The sequence below is a fragment of the Rhynchophorus ferrugineus genome, unplaced genomic scaffold (genome assembly GCF_030347505.1).
Source record: "Rhynchophorus ferrugineus isolate W39M unplaced genomic scaffold, kcgeb_rfMv2 rfM2, whole genome shotgun sequence".
NCBI classification, from domain to species: domain Eukaryota; kingdom Metazoa; phylum Arthropoda; class Insecta; order Coleoptera; family Curculionidae; genus Rhynchophorus; species Rhynchophorus ferrugineus.
Window position 1 is genome coordinate 19324738 of NW_027472581.1, and position 23225 is coordinate 19347962.

At 31.6% G+C, this 23225-nt stretch overlaps 4 protein-coding genes across 4 annotated transcripts; 2 read left to right on the top strand and 2 right to left on the bottom strand.

Annotated features, from left to right (window-relative positions):
- Positions 1–10774: 10774 nt before the first annotated feature.
- On the bottom strand, positions 10775–11699 carry LOC143190832 (transcription elongation factor 1 homolog). The gene is made up of 2 exons (XM_076395397.1): positions 11456–11699; positions 10775–11073 (listed from the first exon to the last, which is right to left on the bottom strand). Exons 1-2 carry the CDS (start codon positions 11569–11571, stop codon positions 10941–10943), a joined length of 249 nt encoding a protein of 82 aa, XP_076251512.1. The 5' UTR covers positions 11572–11699; the 3' UTR covers positions 10775–10940.
- A 1767-nt stretch (positions 11700–13466) lies between these two features.
- On the top strand, positions 13467–14120 carry LOC143190062 (transcription elongation factor 1 homolog). Its single transcript, XM_076394143.1, has 2 exons — positions 13467–13681; positions 13988–14120. Exons 1-2 carry the CDS (start codon positions 13566–13568, stop codon positions 14118–14120), a joined length of 249 nt encoding a protein of 82 aa, XP_076250258.1. The 5' UTR covers positions 13467–13565.
- Positions 14121–15989: 1869 nt separating this feature from the next.
- LOC143190953 (transcription elongation factor 1 homolog) lies at positions 15990–16485 on the top strand. Its single transcript, XM_076395571.1, has 2 exons — positions 15990–16105; positions 16353–16485. Exons 1-2 carry the CDS (start codon positions 15990–15992, stop codon positions 16483–16485), a joined length of 249 nt encoding a protein of 82 aa, XP_076251686.1.
- A 4232-nt stretch (positions 16486–20717) lies between these two features.
- Positions 20718–21348, bottom strand: LOC143190949 (transcription elongation factor 1 homolog). Its single transcript, XM_076395566.1, has 2 exons — positions 21233–21348; positions 20718–20866 (listed from the first exon to the last, which is right to left on the bottom strand). The coding sequence occupies exons 1-2, from the start codon at positions 21346–21348 to the stop codon at positions 20734–20736; spliced, it is 249 nt and encodes an 82-aa protein (XP_076251681.1). The 3' UTR covers positions 20718–20733.
- Positions 21349–23225: the final 1877 nt, after the last annotated feature.

Sequence of the window (23225 nt, forward strand, 5' to 3'; positions counted from 1 at the left end):
TATGTAATAATTTTTATGCATTATCCTTTTCCTATTACATTTTAATGTTATAGGTTAATTATTAAAATAGTTCAATTGAATAATATAAATATGAATACTATACTGCTTAATAACTTATAGTTATATACTTATATATGGTTATATTTCTATATTTTCTAAATTTATTTTGAATTGCAGTGGTACTACTAGAAGCGCAAAGTAAAAATTGATATTTTGAATTTTTTAGAAGTCATAGCTCTGAAGCATCATATATTGAAATATCTGATTAACATTGATTATTAATTGGTACATATTTGGAAATATAATGTTACTAAGTCGTAGAATAGTTACATTATTATTTATTATATATTTTCTTAAATTTTAGCTAATAGATTATATAAATATGATACTAGTAAATTTATATTAGGTAAGGAATGAACATTGATTGGTAAAAGAATTGTGAATATTAATGACATATTCAGTGTTACTAATGCCATGGTATTCTTCCTCATTTTCATTGATACACAATTATAAATTTAAAAAATTATGGTACATTTAAAATGTAACAGTCCATGGTATAAATTGTCTAGATATGGATGTAGCGACTTTTGTTTGCCCAGTAAAAAGTGATTATGTTTTAAAAATAAAGAGTCCAGTTCTGACAATTTCAATGTTACGGATGAACCTCATGTTGCCTAGCCAAACTATACTTTATACACTTCAATAAACTATTTTCATAAGGCTGAATACCAATAATCTTGATATGTGGATTTTACATGAATTAAAAATGAATATTCTGATGGGTCCAGTTTCTTGTCAATCGTATCACAATACGTTTTTGCGAAAAAGATGATGACTGAAGCCCTGAGAAACTTCTCAAATGGTCGCAAACCCCACCTTAACACCAAGGAAGATTATGTTAAGTGTTTAGTGGTATTGAAAACGATTTGATTATGATTTTCTCGAAGCTGGCCAAACTATTAATTCCATACTCAACTGTCAACAAATATTGATTGAAACAGACGATTTTAAAAAATTAGCGTTCGGATAGACCGAAACAAATCTGGTCGAACTACTATTTGTTCCAGGTTTTGGAAAACTCTCTTAATGTAGTAAAGCTAGTGTGGGAAAATCACTTGGTTCAATTTTTCGCCGAGATGTTCTACAATGACGGGATTTTTACGTTTTGCTAAATGTCATTAAGTATATATGTCGTCACAAGACATAGATTAAGTTCATTTAGTTCTTTTATATTTTGTGTACATTACTGATTAGTGTTTAAAACTTATACGAATACATTTGCTTTACTAACAAAAAAGTTGTGAAAAAACCAAAGCTTGTCTAGATATAGTTTAAGTAAATTATATAAAACATATGCAAGTTATGAAATAGGTATAAAAGACAAATTCCTAAATTACCTTGTGGCTTGATGATATGTTGAATCGACATTAACGATAATATTACCTACCAATAGTACAATTCTAATAAAAGCGAATCACTTTGTCGTTGGAGAATATGTACATTTGATTAAAGAAAAAACAAGCGTTCTTTCTTCTTTAGGTAAATTAATGCGCAGAGTATTTGGTTTTAGATGATTTATTTATGAACAACTTACTTAACATTACAAATATTTAAGTTACAAAATAAGACATTTTTTATTAAAATAGTTATAAAATATTACAATATGATAAGATAATGAAGAATTATGATATGTGGTTAAAACATATTACTAGTAAAGGTTTGAATAATGATTATTGAAATGTGACTGTTCGAATACATGGAATTATATCCTACATGCCCTTCCCCATGGTTCTTGATAATGTACCCTTTTTTACCACACGATTCCGTTATATTTCTAGAGAGGAACGATACCTAAATGTGGCTTTCTTAGGCGGAGACGTGCGCTAGTAAACAAAATTGAAAAATTACAACGATATCCAAACACTTTGGCGTTTTTAAAACATAACAGGTCAATGAACTTCCCAGCCTGACATATAGATGGCGCTACTAGAATTAAATCCATATGTTTTTTAGTTAGCCCTAATCCTCAAAAGATGCGCGTATTTGACAGCTGTCGGATCATTAGGTTGTGAATTATAGCATTTTGAGTGAAGCAACTTTTATTATTGTGAAAAAAATGGATAAAAAGGAATTTTGCGTGTTGATAAAATATTACTTTTTGAAAGAAAAAATACAGTTGAAGTAAAAACTTGACTTGATGCCGAGTTTCCGGAAACACTGCCCCAGGAAAATCAACCATCACGGATTGGTATGCTAAATTTAGACGTGGTGAAATGAGCACCGAAGACAAAATGATTTTGAAAGACTGTAAATTGAAACTGAATGATATGGCAGACACTCTAAAGATATCAATTGAACGCGTACATTATATCATGAATATTTGGGTATGAGAAAGCTCTGTGCAAAGTGGGTGCCGCGCTTGTGAAACACCTTTGAACTAGAAAAGTCACAGGCCTAGATGGTATTCCAACCATCTGAAATACCTTACCAGTAGACTGCGCGGAGCTTGCAAACATCATCAACTCTATCACGAAGCTTAAGCATTTTAACGGTCTCAAACAGTTCCCAAATACGCGTTACGTCGACACTATCAACTTAAAGTGAACTAAATACGTGCCGCGAAATAAAAAGCTTTCCAAGTTTTGCTCTTATAATACTAGGACAGTAAAAATAACTCTTGTAAACATACATACAAATATCAAACAAAATGAATCCAACCGCACTTATGAATGAAAACAATGTGTTAAAAGCAACTAATCAGCAGTTAAACCAAAAACTGATGGAACCAAGTAAAGAGCTTGCAGCTATGCGATTGCATATGCAAGGTCTGTCACAAAACATCGAGGAGACACCAAGAAAATTAAGAGAATAGTATTTCGCCGAGGAGGACAAACTAGAAAGCTAGGTAGGTGAACAACTCGAATGGCTAGAAGTGAAGAATAAAAAAAGGAAGAAATCCGAGATGACACCTTCCCTGCTGGTAAGAAGACATCAAGGAAATATCGTACAGAACATGAAAAAAGAAGCAAGAAGATAAAGTTCCTCTGCCTCCCCGATTAAGGTAAGCAATATTGGTAATTTTAATAATCAATTCAGGACACAGATTAAGGCAGTAGCTACTAACCGAGTACAGTTCATAGCTTTTGTTACGTTAACGCTACTTGTATAAACAAAATAGATTATAGAAGTATAAAGAATCATATGATTCAAATGAAACATAATAAAGAGATGACGGATAATCTATTAAATAAAATTGAATTCCACAAATATGAATTGAAAAGTGATCAGTGGTACAGAGTAATTATTAGGGGCCTACCGTCAACAACAAGTCAGGATGATATTAAATGCGAACTAGAGGCTCATGGTCATAAAGTCACTACCGTTACGCCTATAGTGAAAAAAACGATACACTCAAATGGCGAAAAATTTAGTAAGGCCTTCCCGCTGTTTTTCGTCGGTTTAGTACTAAATGAGAACGAAACGATTTATGATGAAAACTATCTAATAGATCGTAAGGTAAAAGTAGAACCACCGAAAAAAAAGTATTTCCTATTGCATAAACTGCCAACAGCATGGACATACTAAGAATGCTAATAAACATCACACAAATCAACGTAGAAAGCGGCGCAATATATTTTTTTGGCCTGGAACCGGGAAGGGGTATCCTGTTATGGATACCTGGTCGGGAAGACCCGCAGGAATAAGCGAGTTGGACTGGTTATGTGGAGACTGCCTCTGGGCTACCCACTAAAGCCCACCTTATCAGCTGATCCTTCTTACTGTTACTAAGGAGGGTGCCCGTAAACGGTAACACCGTTAAGAGGCACAAGGACGTGGCGTCGTTATCACACCACGCAGCTTGCGGTACATGAGTTAATCGCTCGCCGGAGAAGGTCGAGACAATTTGGAGTTAGAGCACGACGGGGAAGTGTCGGCTGTGATAAAATAAGGCCACGAAGAGCCGAATGAGTTATTGGCCTAAAATATCGGCCAGCTCGGTAATACATCTATTGTCCGAGAGACGAAGAGTCGAGAAATATCTCGAGTAAACCTCGGATATAAAATCCTGAACTTGGAGGACGTCTGTTTCTCTATAAATTTGATTGTTCCTAACGAACCAGGGGGCATTGATTATTCTCCTGAGAATTTTGTTTTGAAAGACTTGAAGACGTTCCACCTGGCTAGGTGAGATGTATTTTAGATAGACACTGGAGCCATATAGAATGACTGATCGAATCAGCATCTTGTACAGGAGATATTTTATAGAGAGGGGAAGTCTGCTGGCCCGGTTGATAAGCGATAACAGCAAATTAACAATACCTTGACCTTTATGTAGGGACCTTTTAATGTGGGAATTTCACCTAAATTTGCGATCGAAGACAAGACCGAGCGGCGCAATAGCGTTGCAACATCTGCATTACTCAATGAAAAAGAACATCCTGCCAGTTATAAAGGGTGTGTTGTGGACCAGAGGTAAATAAAAGAACTCCAGACAAATAAAATTACAGCTGCACAACGCTTAAGGCAACTTGGCAAAGCTCAAAGTCATCTGCCATTGAAAATAAACAACTAGAAGGTACAGCAATTCCAACAATAAAAAATATATGTGACAAGAAATCCAATGATTATTGTTGACATGATGATATTGCTCAGCGAATTTCAGACTGAAATGCGACAAAATTTCCGTTAGTTAGCAAACCGAAAATCGCAAAACAAAAATAAAAATGAGTAATTCGTTCTTAAGAATGATAACATGGAACGCAAATGGGCTAAATCAGCGAGTCCGTGAACTAGAACTATTTCTGAGAACAAATAACAAAGATAGAGGTCTCATATCGGCATACTGGACAATACACTCCAGTGAACGTCCTCGAGGCGAAACAGCTCTAATAATAAAACAAAATATAGAGCATTTCCAACAAGATGAGATAAAACAAGAAGAAATACAAGCTACGACAGTTAGCATTGAAAAAAAACGACGCTGAATTAAACATAGAAGTTATATACTGTCCACTAAGACACAAATTAACAAAACAATACAGAGATTTGTTTTTAAAACTAGGCACAAGACGTATTATTGGAGGCGACGTTAATGTTAAACACGCAACCTAGGTTTACGATTAATAATACCTGAAAAAAGAAACGAATTATTCATAGCAATAAATATTACTAATTGTAACTGTCATTTAGGGTGTGAACCCACTTATTGGCCCACTGGACACTCTGATATTGTTAACACTAGGCGTGAAAATCCTGAAAAAAAAACGAAGCAGCCTAATCTTACTAACAAATTTAGTAATTAGGATACGTTTAGACTTGTAATGCAGGAACAAATCAGTTTAAACGGAAGACTCAAAAGTATAGACGACCTGGAACTGCAAATCCAAAATTTAATTGAATAGTTTCGGTCCGCCTATTATTCAGATATCAAGAGAGAAATCAGATAGAGTTAAATTACTACCTTGAAATTAGGGAAACGATAAAAGAAAGACGAAAAGCTAGAAGAGTATCGTACAGAACTTGAAATGCGATAGACAAAACAATATTTAATAGAATTAATAATCAGACAAATCAAAAGATTAAAGAATATAAACAGAGATTCGATTCGAAGAATATGTAAGTAAATTAAGCCCAGACAAAGATTACTCCCCATGGAAAGCAATTCGGCGATTTAAAAGACCAATTATTGGAGTACCGCCTATTAAAAATGATCAAAATGATTGGGTTCGACGCAACGATGAAAAAGCTGAATTATTCGCAAAACATTTAGCTAACATATTCCAACCGAATGATATAGAATCTACAATAGATATAAAATAGCCCGATGTAACTGTAAATTTGATTTCTTCAATGGAAGTTGCAACGTAAATTGACAACAACCTCAATCCTAAAAAGTCTTCTGGAATTGATGATATTTCACTTGGGTTATTAAAAGAGCTGCCACGAAAAGCAATAATTATGTTGACATATATATTCAATGCCTATTTGAGTGTGAACCGTTTTCCGAAATGTCTTAAGGTTGGTCGAATAACTATGCTGAAAAAACCTGACAAACCGATAGAAAAAGTTGGATCTTACAGGCCTATTTCGCTGCTACCTGCGATATAAAAATTATTTGAGAAACTGCTGTTAAAGCTTATTAAACCATTTATAGAAATGCCAGATTTCCAGTTTGGACAGCGTATTATATAAATAACAGCAATTATTGAAATGGCATTCCAAGAAAAGAAATACTGCCCGGTAATATTCCTGGGCGTCTCAGAAGCTTTTGACCGGGTATGGCATTTGGGATTAACACACAAAATGAGCAAATTGCTACCGCGAAGTTACTGCCTACTACTGGAAACATATCTTTTTTAAAGAAAATCTCGTCTCGCATGTAGGGGCATTATCAAAACTTAAACCTATTTTGGCTGATATTCCAACAACAAAAGAAACAGTATTTGGAAAATTTGCGACGACATAGTTATCATCGTAAAAGATGTATCTCTGTCTAATGCTGTAGAAAAAGTACAATAAGATCTACAAATGAACTAGAGACCGGAAAATACAGCTTAATAGCTTCAAATCTGCGCATGTTAATTTTACGTTGCGGCGATATGATAAAAGCCTAATTATATCACATGACGGATGCCTGATTCCTCAAGCAGAGTCAGTTAAATACTTCAGAATATATCTCGATGGTAGGTTAAAATTAATAAAACATCATGTTAGACAAAAACCAAAGCAGATTATACTCAAAATCAAGCAACTGTACTGGTTAGTCGGAAGTTACTCTCAACTTCACCTAAAATCAAAGAGATTGGTTTATCAGTCAATCATAAAGCCAATTTGGACTAGTGGAGTGCAAATATGGGGTTTCACTAAGACATTAAACCAACTAGTAATCCAACAACAACTAGCATCCAAAACAAAATTCTACGATTAATTGTCAAAGTTTATCGCTACGTAATCAACGAAGAGCTGCAATCAAATGGATATACGAAGTGATCCATTATTTCTTAAAACATGGCTGACAATGGCTGACAGGTTTGTAGTCAGAAGGTGAAGGCTTAGTTCCTTTTTTGGGGATAACTGCAATGAATGCGTTTTCATGTGGATAGGAAATGTTGCTCAGAATGGCGTTAATGATATTAGTTAGTTCGGCGAGTTGTTTATAGAGAAGTTTTTTGAGTTGGACTATCGAGATATTATCGAAACCCGGGGCCTTTTTGTTCCGAGCCTTGCTGATCATTTGCGTGAGTATTTTAGGAATAACTAAATGGTATTGAAGATAACTTGGAGGAACTTGAGAGTGAAAGGAGTTGGCCTTCCATATGATTTCGTCGTTCTTCGTAACGTTTATATTTGTAGCAGGAGGGAGGCGTTCCGTCTGGGCATCATAGGTTTTAGCGAGGAGCTTTCGCCTTCGCTGACTTCAAGAGGGAGTGACGTTTTGCGCCTTCCCCACGAGACTTTTAGAGAATCGCCAGAAAGTTGGGGTCATACCTGGTCGAGGAGACTTGCCCTGAAGTGACAAGTTTTACCGGGTTATATTGGACTGCATCTTGGCTTACCAATACACTAAACCGATACTGCCTCATAGTTGACCCCTATGGGTCGCTACTGCTACTGCATTAAATTAAATTAATTAATTAAACTAGGCAGTCGTTATTGGACACCATGACCCGGCAAAAAAAAAGAAATAGTGAAACTAACTATTCACTATAGATTCACCCTATGTCACATGGGGACAAAAGTTATGAGTGCAGCGACGTATGAGGTCGTTTCAGCCTGGAAAGGGGGAGGTTAGCGGTGACGCGGTGCTAAGCTCCCAGCATGTCCACCAGCTCGCGAACAAACGCGTTTTTAGAAGAACTTAAGCTGAGCTGTACGACTCGAAATAATATACTATAATAAATATAAACAAAACAATGAAACTTAAATAAAACCTAAAAACTAAAGAAGTACAATAACCATAAATACTATATAAAAATTAAACATATACCTAATCATAGAAAAAAACTAATTCAGGACATAATTAAAAATAATCGCACAATAACTACTACAACCTTTTTAAATAAAATAAATGCTTTATTTGTTATTGAAAAACAGTCAAAAGTATATTACTATTTATCATTCGCAATTTTAATCTTTTTACCCTATTACATTAAAAATCTTGAAAATATACAATGTATCGTTATTTACAAGCAAACTACCAAAAAAATGTTAAAACTATATATATTACATATAAATCTAAGTAAACACAATTTGGGTACATTTTTGTTAAGGTCGCGACTAGGACGACAGAGCCAGAACGTTAAAAATCAGTCGAACTAAAAAATAGTAACCAAAAGAACACGACTGAAACAGACGATAGTAAATAGTAATAAAATCAGTCGTACCGAAAATAGCGACTGAAACAGTCACTGGTAAAAAGTAGTAAAATCAGTCGAACCAAAAATAGCGACTGAAACAGTCGATAATAAAAAGTACTCAATTACTAAACAGTCTGTAATCGATTTCAGTCGAATCCCAACACTAGTCAACCTCTTAAATGATAACGCGCAGTCAGAAATTCCGCCGCATCCAGCGTACTCGCCAAAACCCGAAAATAGATAGATGACTGGATTATTGAGAAAAATAAGCAAAAGCTGTAGAGAATGGGATAAAATATTTTGAATAATATGTATTATACTACGTTCTATCAATAAATGTCTGTTTAAAGTGAAAATTGGATTAAAATTTATGCAAACACATAACTTTATACTATATGTTTTAATAAAATAACAAAATATCAGTATTAAGTTGCCAAGATCTAAATGGAAAACCGTTAATACCAACGCAATGTAAAAAATAGTATTTTGAATTATAAAATATTATAAATAGCGACTGTGTACACTGAGAAACTAAACAGTAAAGAGAAAACTGTTATTTTATGAAGAGAATGTGTATTCATATATGTGTATGGTAACAGATCAATTGAAAAGTCACCGGCCTACCACAGTAAAACACCATATTTTTGGCAGTTTTTTTAAATCAATACAATTCCCTTCAAGGGTGCTACACTGATTATAGCGACTCTCCAACTTTTCGATAACATCTTTGTACTACGATTTGTCCTTTGCTTCAAAATAGGCCGCAGTTTCAGCGATCACCTCTTCATTCGACGAAAATTTCTTCTCAGTGAGCATTCTTTTGAGGTTTGAGAATAGGAAATAGTCGATGGGGGCCAGATTTGGAGAATACGGTGGATGAGGAAACAATTCGAAGACCAATTCATGGAATCTTGACACGGTACATTATCTTGGTGAAGCACCACTTTCTTTTTCTTCAAACGAGATCGTGTTTCGGCGATTTCGTTTTTCATACGGTAAAATAACGCTATGTAATAGTCGCTCTTGATGCTCTTTCCTTTTTCAAGGTAGTCAATGAAAATTATTCCATGCGCATCCCAAAATACAGACGACATAAATTTGCCAGACGACTGTTGCGTTTTCCCACGCATTAGAGCCGATTCATCGTGTGCGGACTTCGGAGTGAAATAATGGAGCCATATTTCATCCATTGTCACATATCGACGCAAAAACTCGGGTTTATTACGCTTGATCATCTTCGAACACTGCTCCAAATCATCAACTCGTCGTTGTTTTTGGTCAAAAGTGAGCTTGCGCGGCACCCGCTTTACACAAAGCTTCCTCATACCCAAATATTCGTGAATGATATGGTGTATACAATCAGTTGATATCTCTAGGGTGTTGGCTATTTCACTCAGTTTCAATTTAGAGTTATACAAAATCATTTTATGGATTTTTTTAATGTTTCCGTCGATAACAACCTCTTTTGGGCGTTCATTGCGTTCACCGTCTTCGGTGCTCATTTCACCACGTCTAAACTTAGCATACCAATCTTTGATGGTTGATTTTCTTGGGGCAGCGTCCGGAAACTCGGCATCAAGCCAAGTTTTTGCTTCAACTGTATTTTTTCCCTTCAAAAACAATATTTAATCAACACGCGAAATTCCTTTTTATCCATTTTTTTAATAATAACGCAAGTTACTTCACACAAAATGCTATAATTCATAAACTAATGATTTGACAGCTGTCATATTTATACACGCATCTTTTGAGGGTTAGGGCTAACTAAAAATCGCGTGGATTTAATTCTAGTAGCGCCAACTATGTGTTGAAACTTTCAATTGATCTGTTACTTGTATAGGGTTGGCTATGTAATATTGGCATTCAGTGAATGTCGAACTGTTCCGTTAAATCTAAATTGGAACTTTTGAACCCTGAACGATTGTTACATAGCACAACGATGAACAATTATATTAATCTTATTAAATATCCAACAAATTAAAATTAGTAATATTTTTTTTATAGCATAATCATTATTATACATAATTTTATAAGATAATTTGTTGTCGTTAATACTTTTTTTATATTATAAATTATATAATTTTGAATTCATACTCCATCCAATGACACCGCAATTTTAATGAAGGTGCTCAAAAGATTAAAACGTACGATGCAAGTTAAAAAAACTATTAGATTTATAATTAAGTAGCTTTATTGACAATATGAACGTTTCATTGTGCTTTTATGTACATTTCACAAATTAATACAAAATATAACTGGGAAACATTACAGTCCGATTATATTTTTTATTAATTTTCATAAAAATATTCATCAGGGAATACTTGACAAGAAGTTTTTAACGATTTGTACAGATTTTGAGTTTTTGCATATTATGCAAATTAAAAAAACTATTAGATTTATAATTAAGTACTTTTATTGACAATCCAACATACATAACAATTTGTATCAGGAATTTTATTGAAAACTTCATTGCGGTTTTAAGTATCCCAAATTAATACAAAATCTAACAGGGAATACTTGAATAGAAGTTTTTAACGATGTTTATTTATGGTGATTATGTTTATTTTGTATCCATTTTCTTTCTCAATTTGCTTCTTCGCAAGCATCGATCCAATCGTTGTACACATCAACCGGTTCTGATAGTCTATTTATAGCCGTTTGAAAATCCTCTAGGCATATCCGACATTTTATCATTGCTGCACTACGGCCTTTATCCCTAAAATAATACATAAAACTATTAGTTTGTTTAATAAATCCATGTAGCACCATCTATTCGCCAATAGCAGAACTAAATATTCAACTCCATTTTACTATTACATAAAAACGTAACCAACATTTCAGGATTCGACCAAGAAAGTGTTACCGTCAGATACAAAGGTAATTTCTTCATTATATCCAAATTGATAATACAACAAAATCAGATTCAGTATCAGTTGGGTGCAAAAATAGCGTAAAATGTCCGGTTCACAGATAATAATAAAAGCCTATTAAAGTGAGTAATGGTAATAAAAAACTAACGAATAGATAATGCTATCGTATTGTTTATGTTAAAAATAATTATTTATGTCAATAATATATTATTAGGTTAGTTTACTTACATTACAACATCACAGCTTTTTTCATGATTGCAAAAGGGGCAATTGAATTGAGTATCTAAAGGCTCAATTGCTCTTCTTTTCGGTGGTGGCTTCCTTTTCGATTTTCGTCGCCCCATTATGTATTTTATAAAAAGCACTAAACTGTCACTACTATTTCGTAATCAAAGTTTAAACTGAATTTTAAAATTTCAATGGTTACAAATATTTTCCCATCACTACCACTGAAGATGTTTTCTTATCAACGTCTTTCATACAACTAATGTTTTCGGAATAAGGGTCCACAATAAATAGATAAATTTAATTACTTTATTATATAATAAATCTAAATGATAATATTGATATATGATTAATGATAAAGAAAATAAGAGGATACCTATTAAAGTTATAAACCGTACTTAAAGGGTGTTCGTTGGAGTAATTATATTGTAAAGAGAATTTGGTTAACTCAAATAAAACTTATTTAGTTTCTAAAAAGGATTTATAGTTTCAAAGGGTGCATAGTGTATTTACGTTTTGTAAATATTTTTTTGTTGAATAAGGCTACCTTTGGAAACGTATGATAATAATTGGGAGCATAATAAATTGTTTTACTGTATATTAATAAATAGCTATATAATATGACAGTTATATAGCATGGCCTACAAAATAGTAAAGTCCAATGTACTGCCAATCCTCTAAATGCGGGACAGGTTTTTCCATCCCATATCTCAAGAAGGGTTAAAAACAGGCAGAATGCTGTTTAATGCTTCGGTAACTTGTAACTTAATCAACCTATAAAATTCAATTTAGGTTAGTACTGATCGACCATATTTTCAAATACCTGCGGAATTCTTCAAAACAAGAGTAATAAGTGGTCAAACTTTGTAAACTAATAGTTCAATGTTATGCGGTATATTTTTATGATGTGCATTGACTATTTTATTGGACGGGCTATATAACTGCAATAAAAAGCATTACTCTATATGTTTTTGTATTCATTCATTCATAAGTTACCACAAGAAAAAACTCCATATGCCAGTAACAGCTGTTATAATACTTTTAACTGGTTATTTATTTACATAATAATTTAGGAATACATAAACTATATAGTGATATAAACCATGACTGCATTGATTTAAAATTTGAACCAAATTGCCTTTACAATTTTTATAATTTAATTTAATAGGTATCTTCTTAATCATTTTATTATAGTTGATCATTCTATTGACTTAGATCAATATTATCAATTAGATTTATTATCTAATAAAGTAATTAAATTTAACTATTTATTGTGGACTCTTATTCCGAAAACATTAGTTTCATTAAATACCTTCAGAAGAACACATATTCAGTGGTAGTGGCAGGAAAATATTTGTAACTGTTGATATCTTAAAACTCGGTTTGAACTTTGATTACGAAACAGTAGTAACGGTGTAGTGTTTTTATAAAATATACAATGGATAGTCATACTGTCCATAGTATTCTATAAGATTTATATCAATAAACAATACTCGGTTAAATACGAAAATAAAATAATATTTAGAACTTTTTATCCCCTAAAGTGGTCGTTGTAATTTGTAACATAATCAATTTATAAAATTCAATTTAGATTAGTACTAATCAGGCATATTATCAAGTATCTGCGGAATTCTTCAAAATAATAGTAATAGCTGTTATAATCCTTTTACCTGGTTATTTATTTATGTAATAATTTAGTAGAATTAAAAAATTCAAAAAAGAATACATAAACCATATAGTGACATAAACCATGAATTCATGGTATTAAAATTTTAACCAAGTCGTCTTTACAATATTATCAGCCAGAGGAACACCCTCTAGGTACGGTTTATAACTTTAATAGGTATACTCTTATTCTCTTTATTATAGTGCACCACTCTATTGCATTATATCATTATTATCATTTAGATTTATTATATAATAAAGTAATTAAATTTATCTATTTATTGTGGACCCTTATTCCGAAAACATCAGTTGCATTAAAGACGTTCATAAGAACACATCTTCAGTGGTAGTGACAGGAAAATATTTGCAACTGTTGATATCTTAAAACTCAGTTTGAACTTTGATTACAAAACCGTAGTGACCCTGTAGTATTCTTATAAAATATACAATGGGACGAAGAAAATCGAAAAGGAAGCCACCACCGAAAAGGAGAGCTATTGAGCCTTTAGATACTCAATTCAATTGCCCCTTTTGTAATCATCATAAAAGCTGTGATGTTGTAATGTAAGTAAACCCACATAATAATATATTATAGATATAAATAATTATTTTTAACAAAATAATAGGTTAGTATTATCTATTCGTTAATTTTGTATTTCCATTTCTCCATTTTATTGTGTTATAACTTTGGATATAATGAAGAAATTACCTATGTATCTGACGGTAACACTTTCTTGGTCGAATCCTGAAATGTTGGTTACGTTTTTATGTAATAATAAAATGGAGTTGAATATTTAGTTCTGCTATTGGCGAATAGATGGTGCTACATGAATTTATTAAACAAACTAATAGTTTTATGTATTATTTTAGGGATAAAGGCCGTAGTGCAGCAAAGATAAAATGTCGGATATGCCTAGAGGATTTTCAAACGGCTATAAATATACTATCAGAACCGATTGATGTGTACAACGATTGGATCGATGCTTGTGAACAAGCAAATTGAGAAAGCAAATGGATATAAAATTAACATAATCATCATAAGTAAACATCGTTAAAAACTTCTATTCAAGTATTCCCTGTTAGATTTTGTATTAATTTGGGATACTTAAACCGCAATGAAGTATTCAATAAAATTCCTGATACAAATTGTCATGTATGTTGGATTGTCAATAAAAGTACTTAATTATAAATCTAAAAGTTTTTTTAATTTACAAAATATGCTTTAATCTCTGTCATACCTTTATTAACATTACCATTCAAATTATATGAATACAAAATTAAATATTTTTTATAGTGCTATAGCAATCTCAAATTATCTTTAATATATATAATTAATATTTTGGCATCAGACTATTTAAACGATTTTTTTGGGTCTTCGCATGAAGTCAGAAAAATTGTTTCTTAAATAAGTATGTTAGAAAAATACATTAATACAAAATAAAATAGTACAATTCGTAGACCAAATGGTTGAGGTTGATTTTATAGTATTTTATGATTGTTTTATTAAATTGTTAATAGATCTTTAAGCTGTCTCTTTGAACTCCTCGATTTTACCATAACAAGAACACAGCAGTAATTTTGATAGATATCACACATTTTAATGCTTGTTGCTGTTCTTTAAAATATTAGTTTTTAGTATGTTTTCTCCATTTTGACGTATATCATACAATTTAACCGTTTTAATTATCCGTTCCACAATTTTCACATTAACATCATAAAAATAATTATAACTTGTCTCACTACATTTTTGTGTTGAACAAGTAATTCAAATATTAATAGAGACAGACTTTGTCTGCTTTCAATATATAAGAGCAAAAAGATCGGAACTTTAATACACCTTTTTTGTATAATTATATTTAATTATTTTTTAATATTTATTTAATATATATATATATATATATATATATATATATATATATATATATATATATATATATATATATATGTACATATATATTATTCTATGTTATTATTATATTATTATATATATTTGAGATATTACATTTGGGTTTTATTTCAAATTTAATTGATCAGTAGAATTTAGCGTCAGATGCTAGTCACGTCATGCGCATGAAATCCTTAACCAATGAAATGCAGCGAAAGGGCGTTCTCAGTACCTTCCTGTTAAGGCCACGCAAAATAATTCTGAAATTATATGTACTAGGTTAACATTCTGCATATCACTTTATATTAAATACGTTATAGTCATACTGTCCATAATATTCTATAACATTTATTTCAATAAACAATATTCGATTAAATACGAAAATAAAATAATATTTAGAACTTTTTATCCCCTAAAGTGGTCGTTGTAATTTGTAACTTAATCAATTTATAAAATTCAATTTAGGTTAGTACTAATCAGACATATTATCAAGTATCTGCGGAATTCTTCAAAATAATAGTAATAGCTGTTATAATCCTTTTACCTGGTTATTTATTTATGTAATAATTTAGTAGAATTAAAAAATTCAAAAAAGAATACATAAACCATATAGTGACATAAACCATGAATTCATGGTATTAAAATTTTAACCAAGTTGTCTTTATAATATTATCAGCCAGAGGAACACCCTTTAGGTACGGTTTATAACTTTAATAGGTATACTCTTATTCTCTTTATTATGGTTCACCACTCTATTGCATTATATCATTATTATCATTTAGATTTATTATATAATAAAGTAATTAAATTTATCTATTTATTGTGGACCCTTATTCCGAAAACATCACTTGCATTAAAGACGTTCATAAGAACACATCTTCAGTGGTAGTGACAGGAAAATATTTGCAACTGTTGATATCTTAAAACTCAGTTTGAACTTTGAATACAAAACCGTAGTGACACTATAGTGTTCTTATAAAATATACAATGGGACGAAGAAAATCGAAAAGGAAGCCACCACCGAAAAGGAGAGCTATTGAGCCTTTAGATACTCAATTCAATTGCCCCTTTTGTAATCATCATAAAAGCTGTGATGTTGTAATGTAAGTAAACCTACATAATAATATATTATAGATATAAATAATTATTTTTAACAAAATAATAGGTTAGTATTATGTATTCGTTAATTTTGTATTTCCATTACTCATTTTATTGTGTTATAACTTTGGATATAATGATGAAATTACCTTTGTATCTGACGCTAATTTGTATCTGTAGTTCTGCTATTGGCGAATAGATGGTGCTACATGAATATATTAAACAAACTAATAGTTTTATGTATTATTTTAGGGATAAAGGCCGTAGTGCAGCTAAGATAAAATGTCGGATATGCCTAGAGGATTTTCAAACGGCTATAAATATACTATCAGAACCGATTGATGTGTACAACGATTGGATCGATGCTTGTGAACAAGCAAATTGAGAAAGAAAATGGATACAAAATAAACAAAACTCTGTACAAATCGTTAAAAACTTCTAGTCAAGTATTCCCCGATGAATATTTTTACAAAAATATATAAATAAAAAATATAATTGGATTGTAATGTTTCTCAGTTATATTTTGTTTTAATTTGTGAAATGTACTAAAAGCACATTGAAATTTTCATATTGTCAATAAAATTACTTAATTATAAATCCAGTATTTACTATTAACTTGCACCGTATGTTTTAATCCTTGTAGAACCCCCATTAAAATTACTGTGTTATTCAAAATAACAAGAATTTAGTTATAATAATACGAGTCAAATTTCAAAAGTTCGACTTTCACTGAATGCCAAGATAACATATAACCAACCCTATACAAGTACTATACACAAATATAAATGTCAAATTTTAAACAGTTAATTTATTTCAACTAACAATTATTATAACTAGCAACAGGTTTCAATAACAGTTTTACGCGTAGTTTTGTTCAAAATATTAGATAGATCTCTATGGTTCATGTATGCAAACTCAAACGGTCAAGACACGGCATCAAAATTTATGTTCTAACGTCAACACAGTACATTACTGACTCATTATGTTAACTTAGAATTTTGGTCTACAACGTTTGTCAGTTTGTAGTCTCTAATTAGTATCATTAATGTTTTGAAGAATTTCGTAGGCGTTTGATGACAAGGTCTATCAGTACCTAGACAAATGGAATTTTATAAACTGATTCGCATACATATTCAAACAGCTACCTTTTTTCAGAAATATTTACACATTTCACAAATTCTGTTTCTTTTTAACAAAGGTAAAATAAGAAGGTGTAATCCCCTCTGAGTTCAAGACGAATTTTACATTCTTTAAAACTAAATTTGACAATATATTTGACTTTTGACATTTGATACCTATGATGGGCATTGGCACGGGTGTGCAACTCCAATGTATAAGTAGTGGGGCAAAGTTTTGCTTAGTTCAATCATTAACGGCGCTGACAACGTGAATTTGATTGGTTAATTTAAAATGGTTATGTAGAAACCTGTAAGGAAAATACTTTGCTTTGATTGGTCTGCCATTTCGCCTGATTACTTTGTGACGTCACATTTATTGGCCAATAGTATTTAAATGAAAATCAAATTTAATTTTTAAAATTAATTTATTAAAATAAAAAACTATACAAATATACATAAGTCTAAATAATATAAATATATATAAACAAAAAGCAAAAAAAAACAATTACGAACTCTATTCTAGGCAAAATTAAAATATCTATAATTCTTCTATAACGCCTTCCCATATTTGTTTAGTTCCATCAATTTTATGGGATCTATTAGAGTTCTAACTTATCTTGATATATTGAAGGTAAACTTTAAGATATTTAGATTTTGTAGTATTTAATCTGTGGAATTACTTAATATAGAATGTAGACAAATATTGTATGTTGTCTCTTTTTCAGAAGTTTTATTAAATAGTCTGAAATAAGACTAAAATACAATATTAGACTCTTGTTTTTTCAGAGCTCTGTTCTGCTTTCAAGTTCTCTGGAACTGAAAATATAAACTCAACAATCTCCCGTTCAAAAAGAATATAAGTTATCTAACAAGTGCATCTTCTTCACAATTTTCTCCGGGAGAATGATGTGAAAAACTTGGTTAAGATTTGTTAAACAAATGTAGTTATTTGTAAATTTAGACAAAATAGAATTCTTTAAGGTAATAAATCCCCTAAAAGTAGCAATTAAATTTTTAATTGATGATACCGCAACAAATATTTTCCTAACAAGGCAATCAAATTTAAATATACAATAGCTCTACTGTAAAATTATTGAACACTGATTGTTCTAAAAAATTAAAGTATTACAAATATTTTAGGGATATTTTACAATTAAAGTAGTATTTATTACTACTAATTATCCAGTTATCTTAATTATTATCTTCTTGTAAGACTTCTTTATATAAAGACATCACACTGACAGAACAACCTGGTGGTAGATTAAGTGAATTTTATTTCTACTAACATCTTCATAAGTAGGTTTTGATTTTCTATAAACAAACAAGATATAACAGACATGTAGTAGATAGATAATTTTATATATACCTGATAAAAACAATGTTGGATATGCATTTATCCTAATATCTGTTCGTAAAACAAGTGTAATTCTAAATTTTTCACCATAATGTCCGTGACAGACACCATGACGTTGATATATTTTACCCATTTTTGGAAAGGGGCGAGATCATTCTTTGGGAAACGTTGTCTAATTTCCATAGTAGATTTTTACCCCGGTACACTACATCTTTTACTACACTGACGCATTGTCATCAATTGTTATATTATTACTCCATAATAATTAATATAAAACAGAAAATATGCACAACGCAAAACGAAGATTTCTTGATCTAAACAAAAACCAAAACCTTCAAACAACAAACTTTAAAATGGAGGCCCATAGAAAATGCTGACTTCACACAATTTGATCGACCAATCACGTTCCATGTTAGTGGCGGCACCAGGAATTTCAACTAGCCAATCACAATTTGCGATCGCAGCGCTACCGTTGATTGAATTAAACGAAATATTTTCCCAAGATCGCCCATACCGTGAAATTTCTATTTTTTCTATGGGCATTGGCTGTTTTATTGGAAGGGCTATATAGTAAGCTATTTGCGCTACTGTAGTACTAATTGCAGCTCTTATATTGTTATATCTTAAACCAAAAGTAGCAACCACATGATAAATAAAATATGTGTAACAATACGAATAATCTGAATATAATATGAAAAAGACCATCCCCCGATGGGTACGATTGTAAACTTACCTTTAATCAAATGTAAACAACACTTACCAAATTCAAAACAGAAGAGAATCCGATGAAGGTCCACGGCTCAATAGGTAATATACAAAGAGAACTAGAAAGTGACAAATTAATATTAGAAAACTCAAGCCGCAAATAGTTTGGAAATAGGTACAAAGGAAATAAAAAAACACTTTAAGGTATAAAATGTTCTATATATTTATTTATTTTCGTGTTTAATTAAATAGTTTTTGTTGAGACAAATCTTATAGAATTGTTAATCCATTGAGTTTTATTTGAGAACGCTATGGACAGTATGACTATAATATATTCAATATAAAGTAATGTACAGAAAACATATAATTGTAGAATTGTATTGCGTGATCTTAACAGGAAAGCGCTGAGAACGCCAATTCCCTGCATTTCATTGGCTAGTTTAAATTACCATTACTGACATCTGTACAGAAAATATTTTATTAGGAGGCATTTCATTAGTTGAGGATTTTATGCTCATCACTTGATTAGCATCTGACACCAAATTCTAATGACCAATTAAATTTGAAATAAAACACAAATGTAATTTCTCAAATACATATAATAATATAATAATAACATGTAATAATATATATAAAATAACTAAATAAATAATAAAAAATAATTAAAAGTAATTATAAAACAGATGTATTAAAGTTTCTATCTTTTTGTTCTTTCATACTGAAAGCAGACTAAGTCTGTCTCTGTTGATATTTTATTTACTTGACTAATATTAAAGTAAGGCAAACTATTTTTTTTACAATGTCATTGTGAAAATTATGAAACAAATAATTAAAAATGTCAAGTTGTATGATATTCCAAAAAATAATATTTTAAAGTACAGTAACAAAAACTAAAATTTATGATATATATCAAAATCATTGGTGTGGTATTATTATGATACAGCTTCAAAATCTGTTAACGATATAATAAAACAATCATGAAATACTATAAAATCAGTCTCAACTTTTTAGTTTACGAATTATATTATTTTATGTTGTATTTATGTATTTTAATAGCATATTTATTTAAAAATTAATTTTTCTAACTTCATGCGTAGACCCAAAAAATCGCTTAAGTAAAAAAGCAAAATATCAATTATATGTATTAAAGATGAGGTTTCTATTTCTCTATAAAAACGTTATTTGATTTTGTATTCATATAATTTGAATGATATGATAATTTTAATAAAGGCACGGATTAAAGCATACTATGCAAAATAAAAAAACTATTAGATGTATAATTAGGTAGTTTTATTGACAATCCAACATACGTGACAATATATATAAGGAATTTTATTGAACCCTTCATTGCTCTTTAAGTATCTTTTCCCAAATTAATATAAAATATAACAGGGAATACTTGAATGGAGATATTTAACGATTTGTACAAAGTGTTTATTTTGTGTCATTTTCTCTTTCAATTTGCTTGTTCGCAAGCATCGATTAAATCGTTATATACATCCACCGGTTCTGATAGTCTATTTATAGATGTTTGAAAGTCCTCTAGGCATATCCGACATTTAATCTTTGCTGCATTACGACCTTTATCCCTAAAATAATAAATAAAAATATTAGTTTATTTAACAAATCCATGAGGCACCATCTATTACTCAATAAAAGAAATAAATATTCAACTCCATTTTAATATATCATAAAAACATAACCGAAACTTTTAAAGCATTACTGTCAGATGCAAAGGAAATTGTGTTCATTATATCCAAACTTATAAAACAATACAGAATCAGATTCAGTGTCAGTTGGATGCAAAAATAGCGTAAAAGGCGCGGTTTACAGATAAAAGAAAACTATTAAAATGAGTAATGAAAATAAAAAAATTAAGGAATAGACAATGCTAATGTATTTTTTATGTAAAAATAATTATTTACAATAATATATCATTAGATTGCTTTACTTACATTACAACATCATAGCTTTTATCACGATTGCAAAAGGGGCAAGTGAATTGTGTATATAAAGGCTCAATTGTTCTTCTTTTCGGTGGTGGCTTCCTTTTCGATTTTTTTCGTCCCATTGTATATTTTATAAGAACACCACACTGTCACTACTATCCCGTAATCAAAATTCAAACTGAATTTCAACCTGACTAATAGTTTCAAATATTTTTCTATCACTACCACTGAAGATATATTCTTATAAACGTTCCTCTGAGTGATAAAATTGTAAAGAAAGTATGGTTCAATTTTAAATTCAAATAAAACTTAGTTAATTTTCAAAAGGGATTTATAATTTCAAAGGCACGATGCGCGTATTTACGTATTCAAAATTATTTTTGGGTGACTAAGACTAGTTCTGAGAATCTATGATTATAATTGAGAGCGTAATAAATTGTTTTACTGTAAATTAATAAATATCTCTATAATATGACAGCATTATATAGCATGTCCAATAATACAATTCACATTATAGATTTCGACGGAATATTGATTACCCAGTTAAAAAAGCTGCCGCATAAGCAGCTCGCGGAACTGGCAAACATCATTAATTCCATCATGAGGCTGCAACATTTCCCGGCGTCTTGGAAACACGCACATATAGTGGTTATACCCAAGAAAGGAGCAAAATCATGTCCATCTGATTACAGGCCTATCAGCCTTCTCATCGCCATTTCGAAGCTTGCCGAGAGGACAATACTCTACGCTCTCAACTCTATCACAAAGGAAAACAACATCATTCCGGACGAACAATTCGGCTTTCGCGCTCACCACTCATCCGTCCATCAGGCTACCCGTCTGGCCGCACACATCCATCACGCTCTTGACCAATGTAAAAAGCTTGGAGCAGTTCTGGACCTAACCAAAGCCTTCGATAAGGTCTGACACGACGGATTGATCGCAAAGTGCGTGGGGTTAGGCCTCCCAGAAGACCTAACCGCTATCATAATGTCCTATCTCTCGGACAGTTCTTTCCAGGTCAAGATAAGGGAATCACTTTCCAGTCGTAAACAAATCGATGCTGACGTACCTCAAGGTTCCCCGCTGGCCACAGCCTTATACCTCTTTATTTTAGATCTGCCGAGAAAAGAGCACATTAACATCACGTTTTACGCTGACGATACTGTTTTCTTCACGGCCGTCATGTTCGAAGTTATAATTCATGAACGTTTACAGAAGCAGCTCGATAATACGGTCAAGTGGGTCAAATTCTGGAGGTTGCAAATCAACCCCCTGAAAACCCAAGCCATCATTTTCCATAATAAGTGTTACGAACTGCGCGCCTCGCAACTTAAGATCGACACCGCAATAATTCAATGGCTGGCATGGCTTCCATGGCGTACCTAGGTCTTCACTTCGACCGGCGGTTCGGTTGGCATTTTCAAATCCAAAAAGCAATCCAAAAAGGTTCAGGGATAGCAAACCTGCTATCTTTTCTGATCTGCCCTTCTAGCAGACTTCCCATCTCCATCAAATGCTACTGATCTAATTTCTACTTCAAGTTTGTTACACCCAATCTGATGATATGATGTATACATTCAGTTGATATCTCTAGGGTGTTGGCTATTTCACTCAGTTTCAATTTAGAGTTATTCAAAATCATTTTATGGATTTTTTTAATGTTTCCGTCGATAACAACCTCTTTTGGGCGTTCACTATGTTCACCTTCTTCGGTGCTCATTTCACCACGTCTAAACTTAGCATACCAATCCTTGATGGTCGATTTTCTTGGGGCAGTGTCCGGAAACTCGGCATCAAGCCAAGTTTTTGCTTCAACTGTATTTTTTCCCTTCAGAAAGCAATATTTAATCAACACGCGAAATTCTTTTTTATACATTTTTTTAATAATAACACAAGTTACTTCACTCAAAATGCTATAATTCATAAACTAATGATTCGACAGCTGTCATATTTATACACGCATATTTTGAGGGTTATGGCTAACTAAAAATCACGT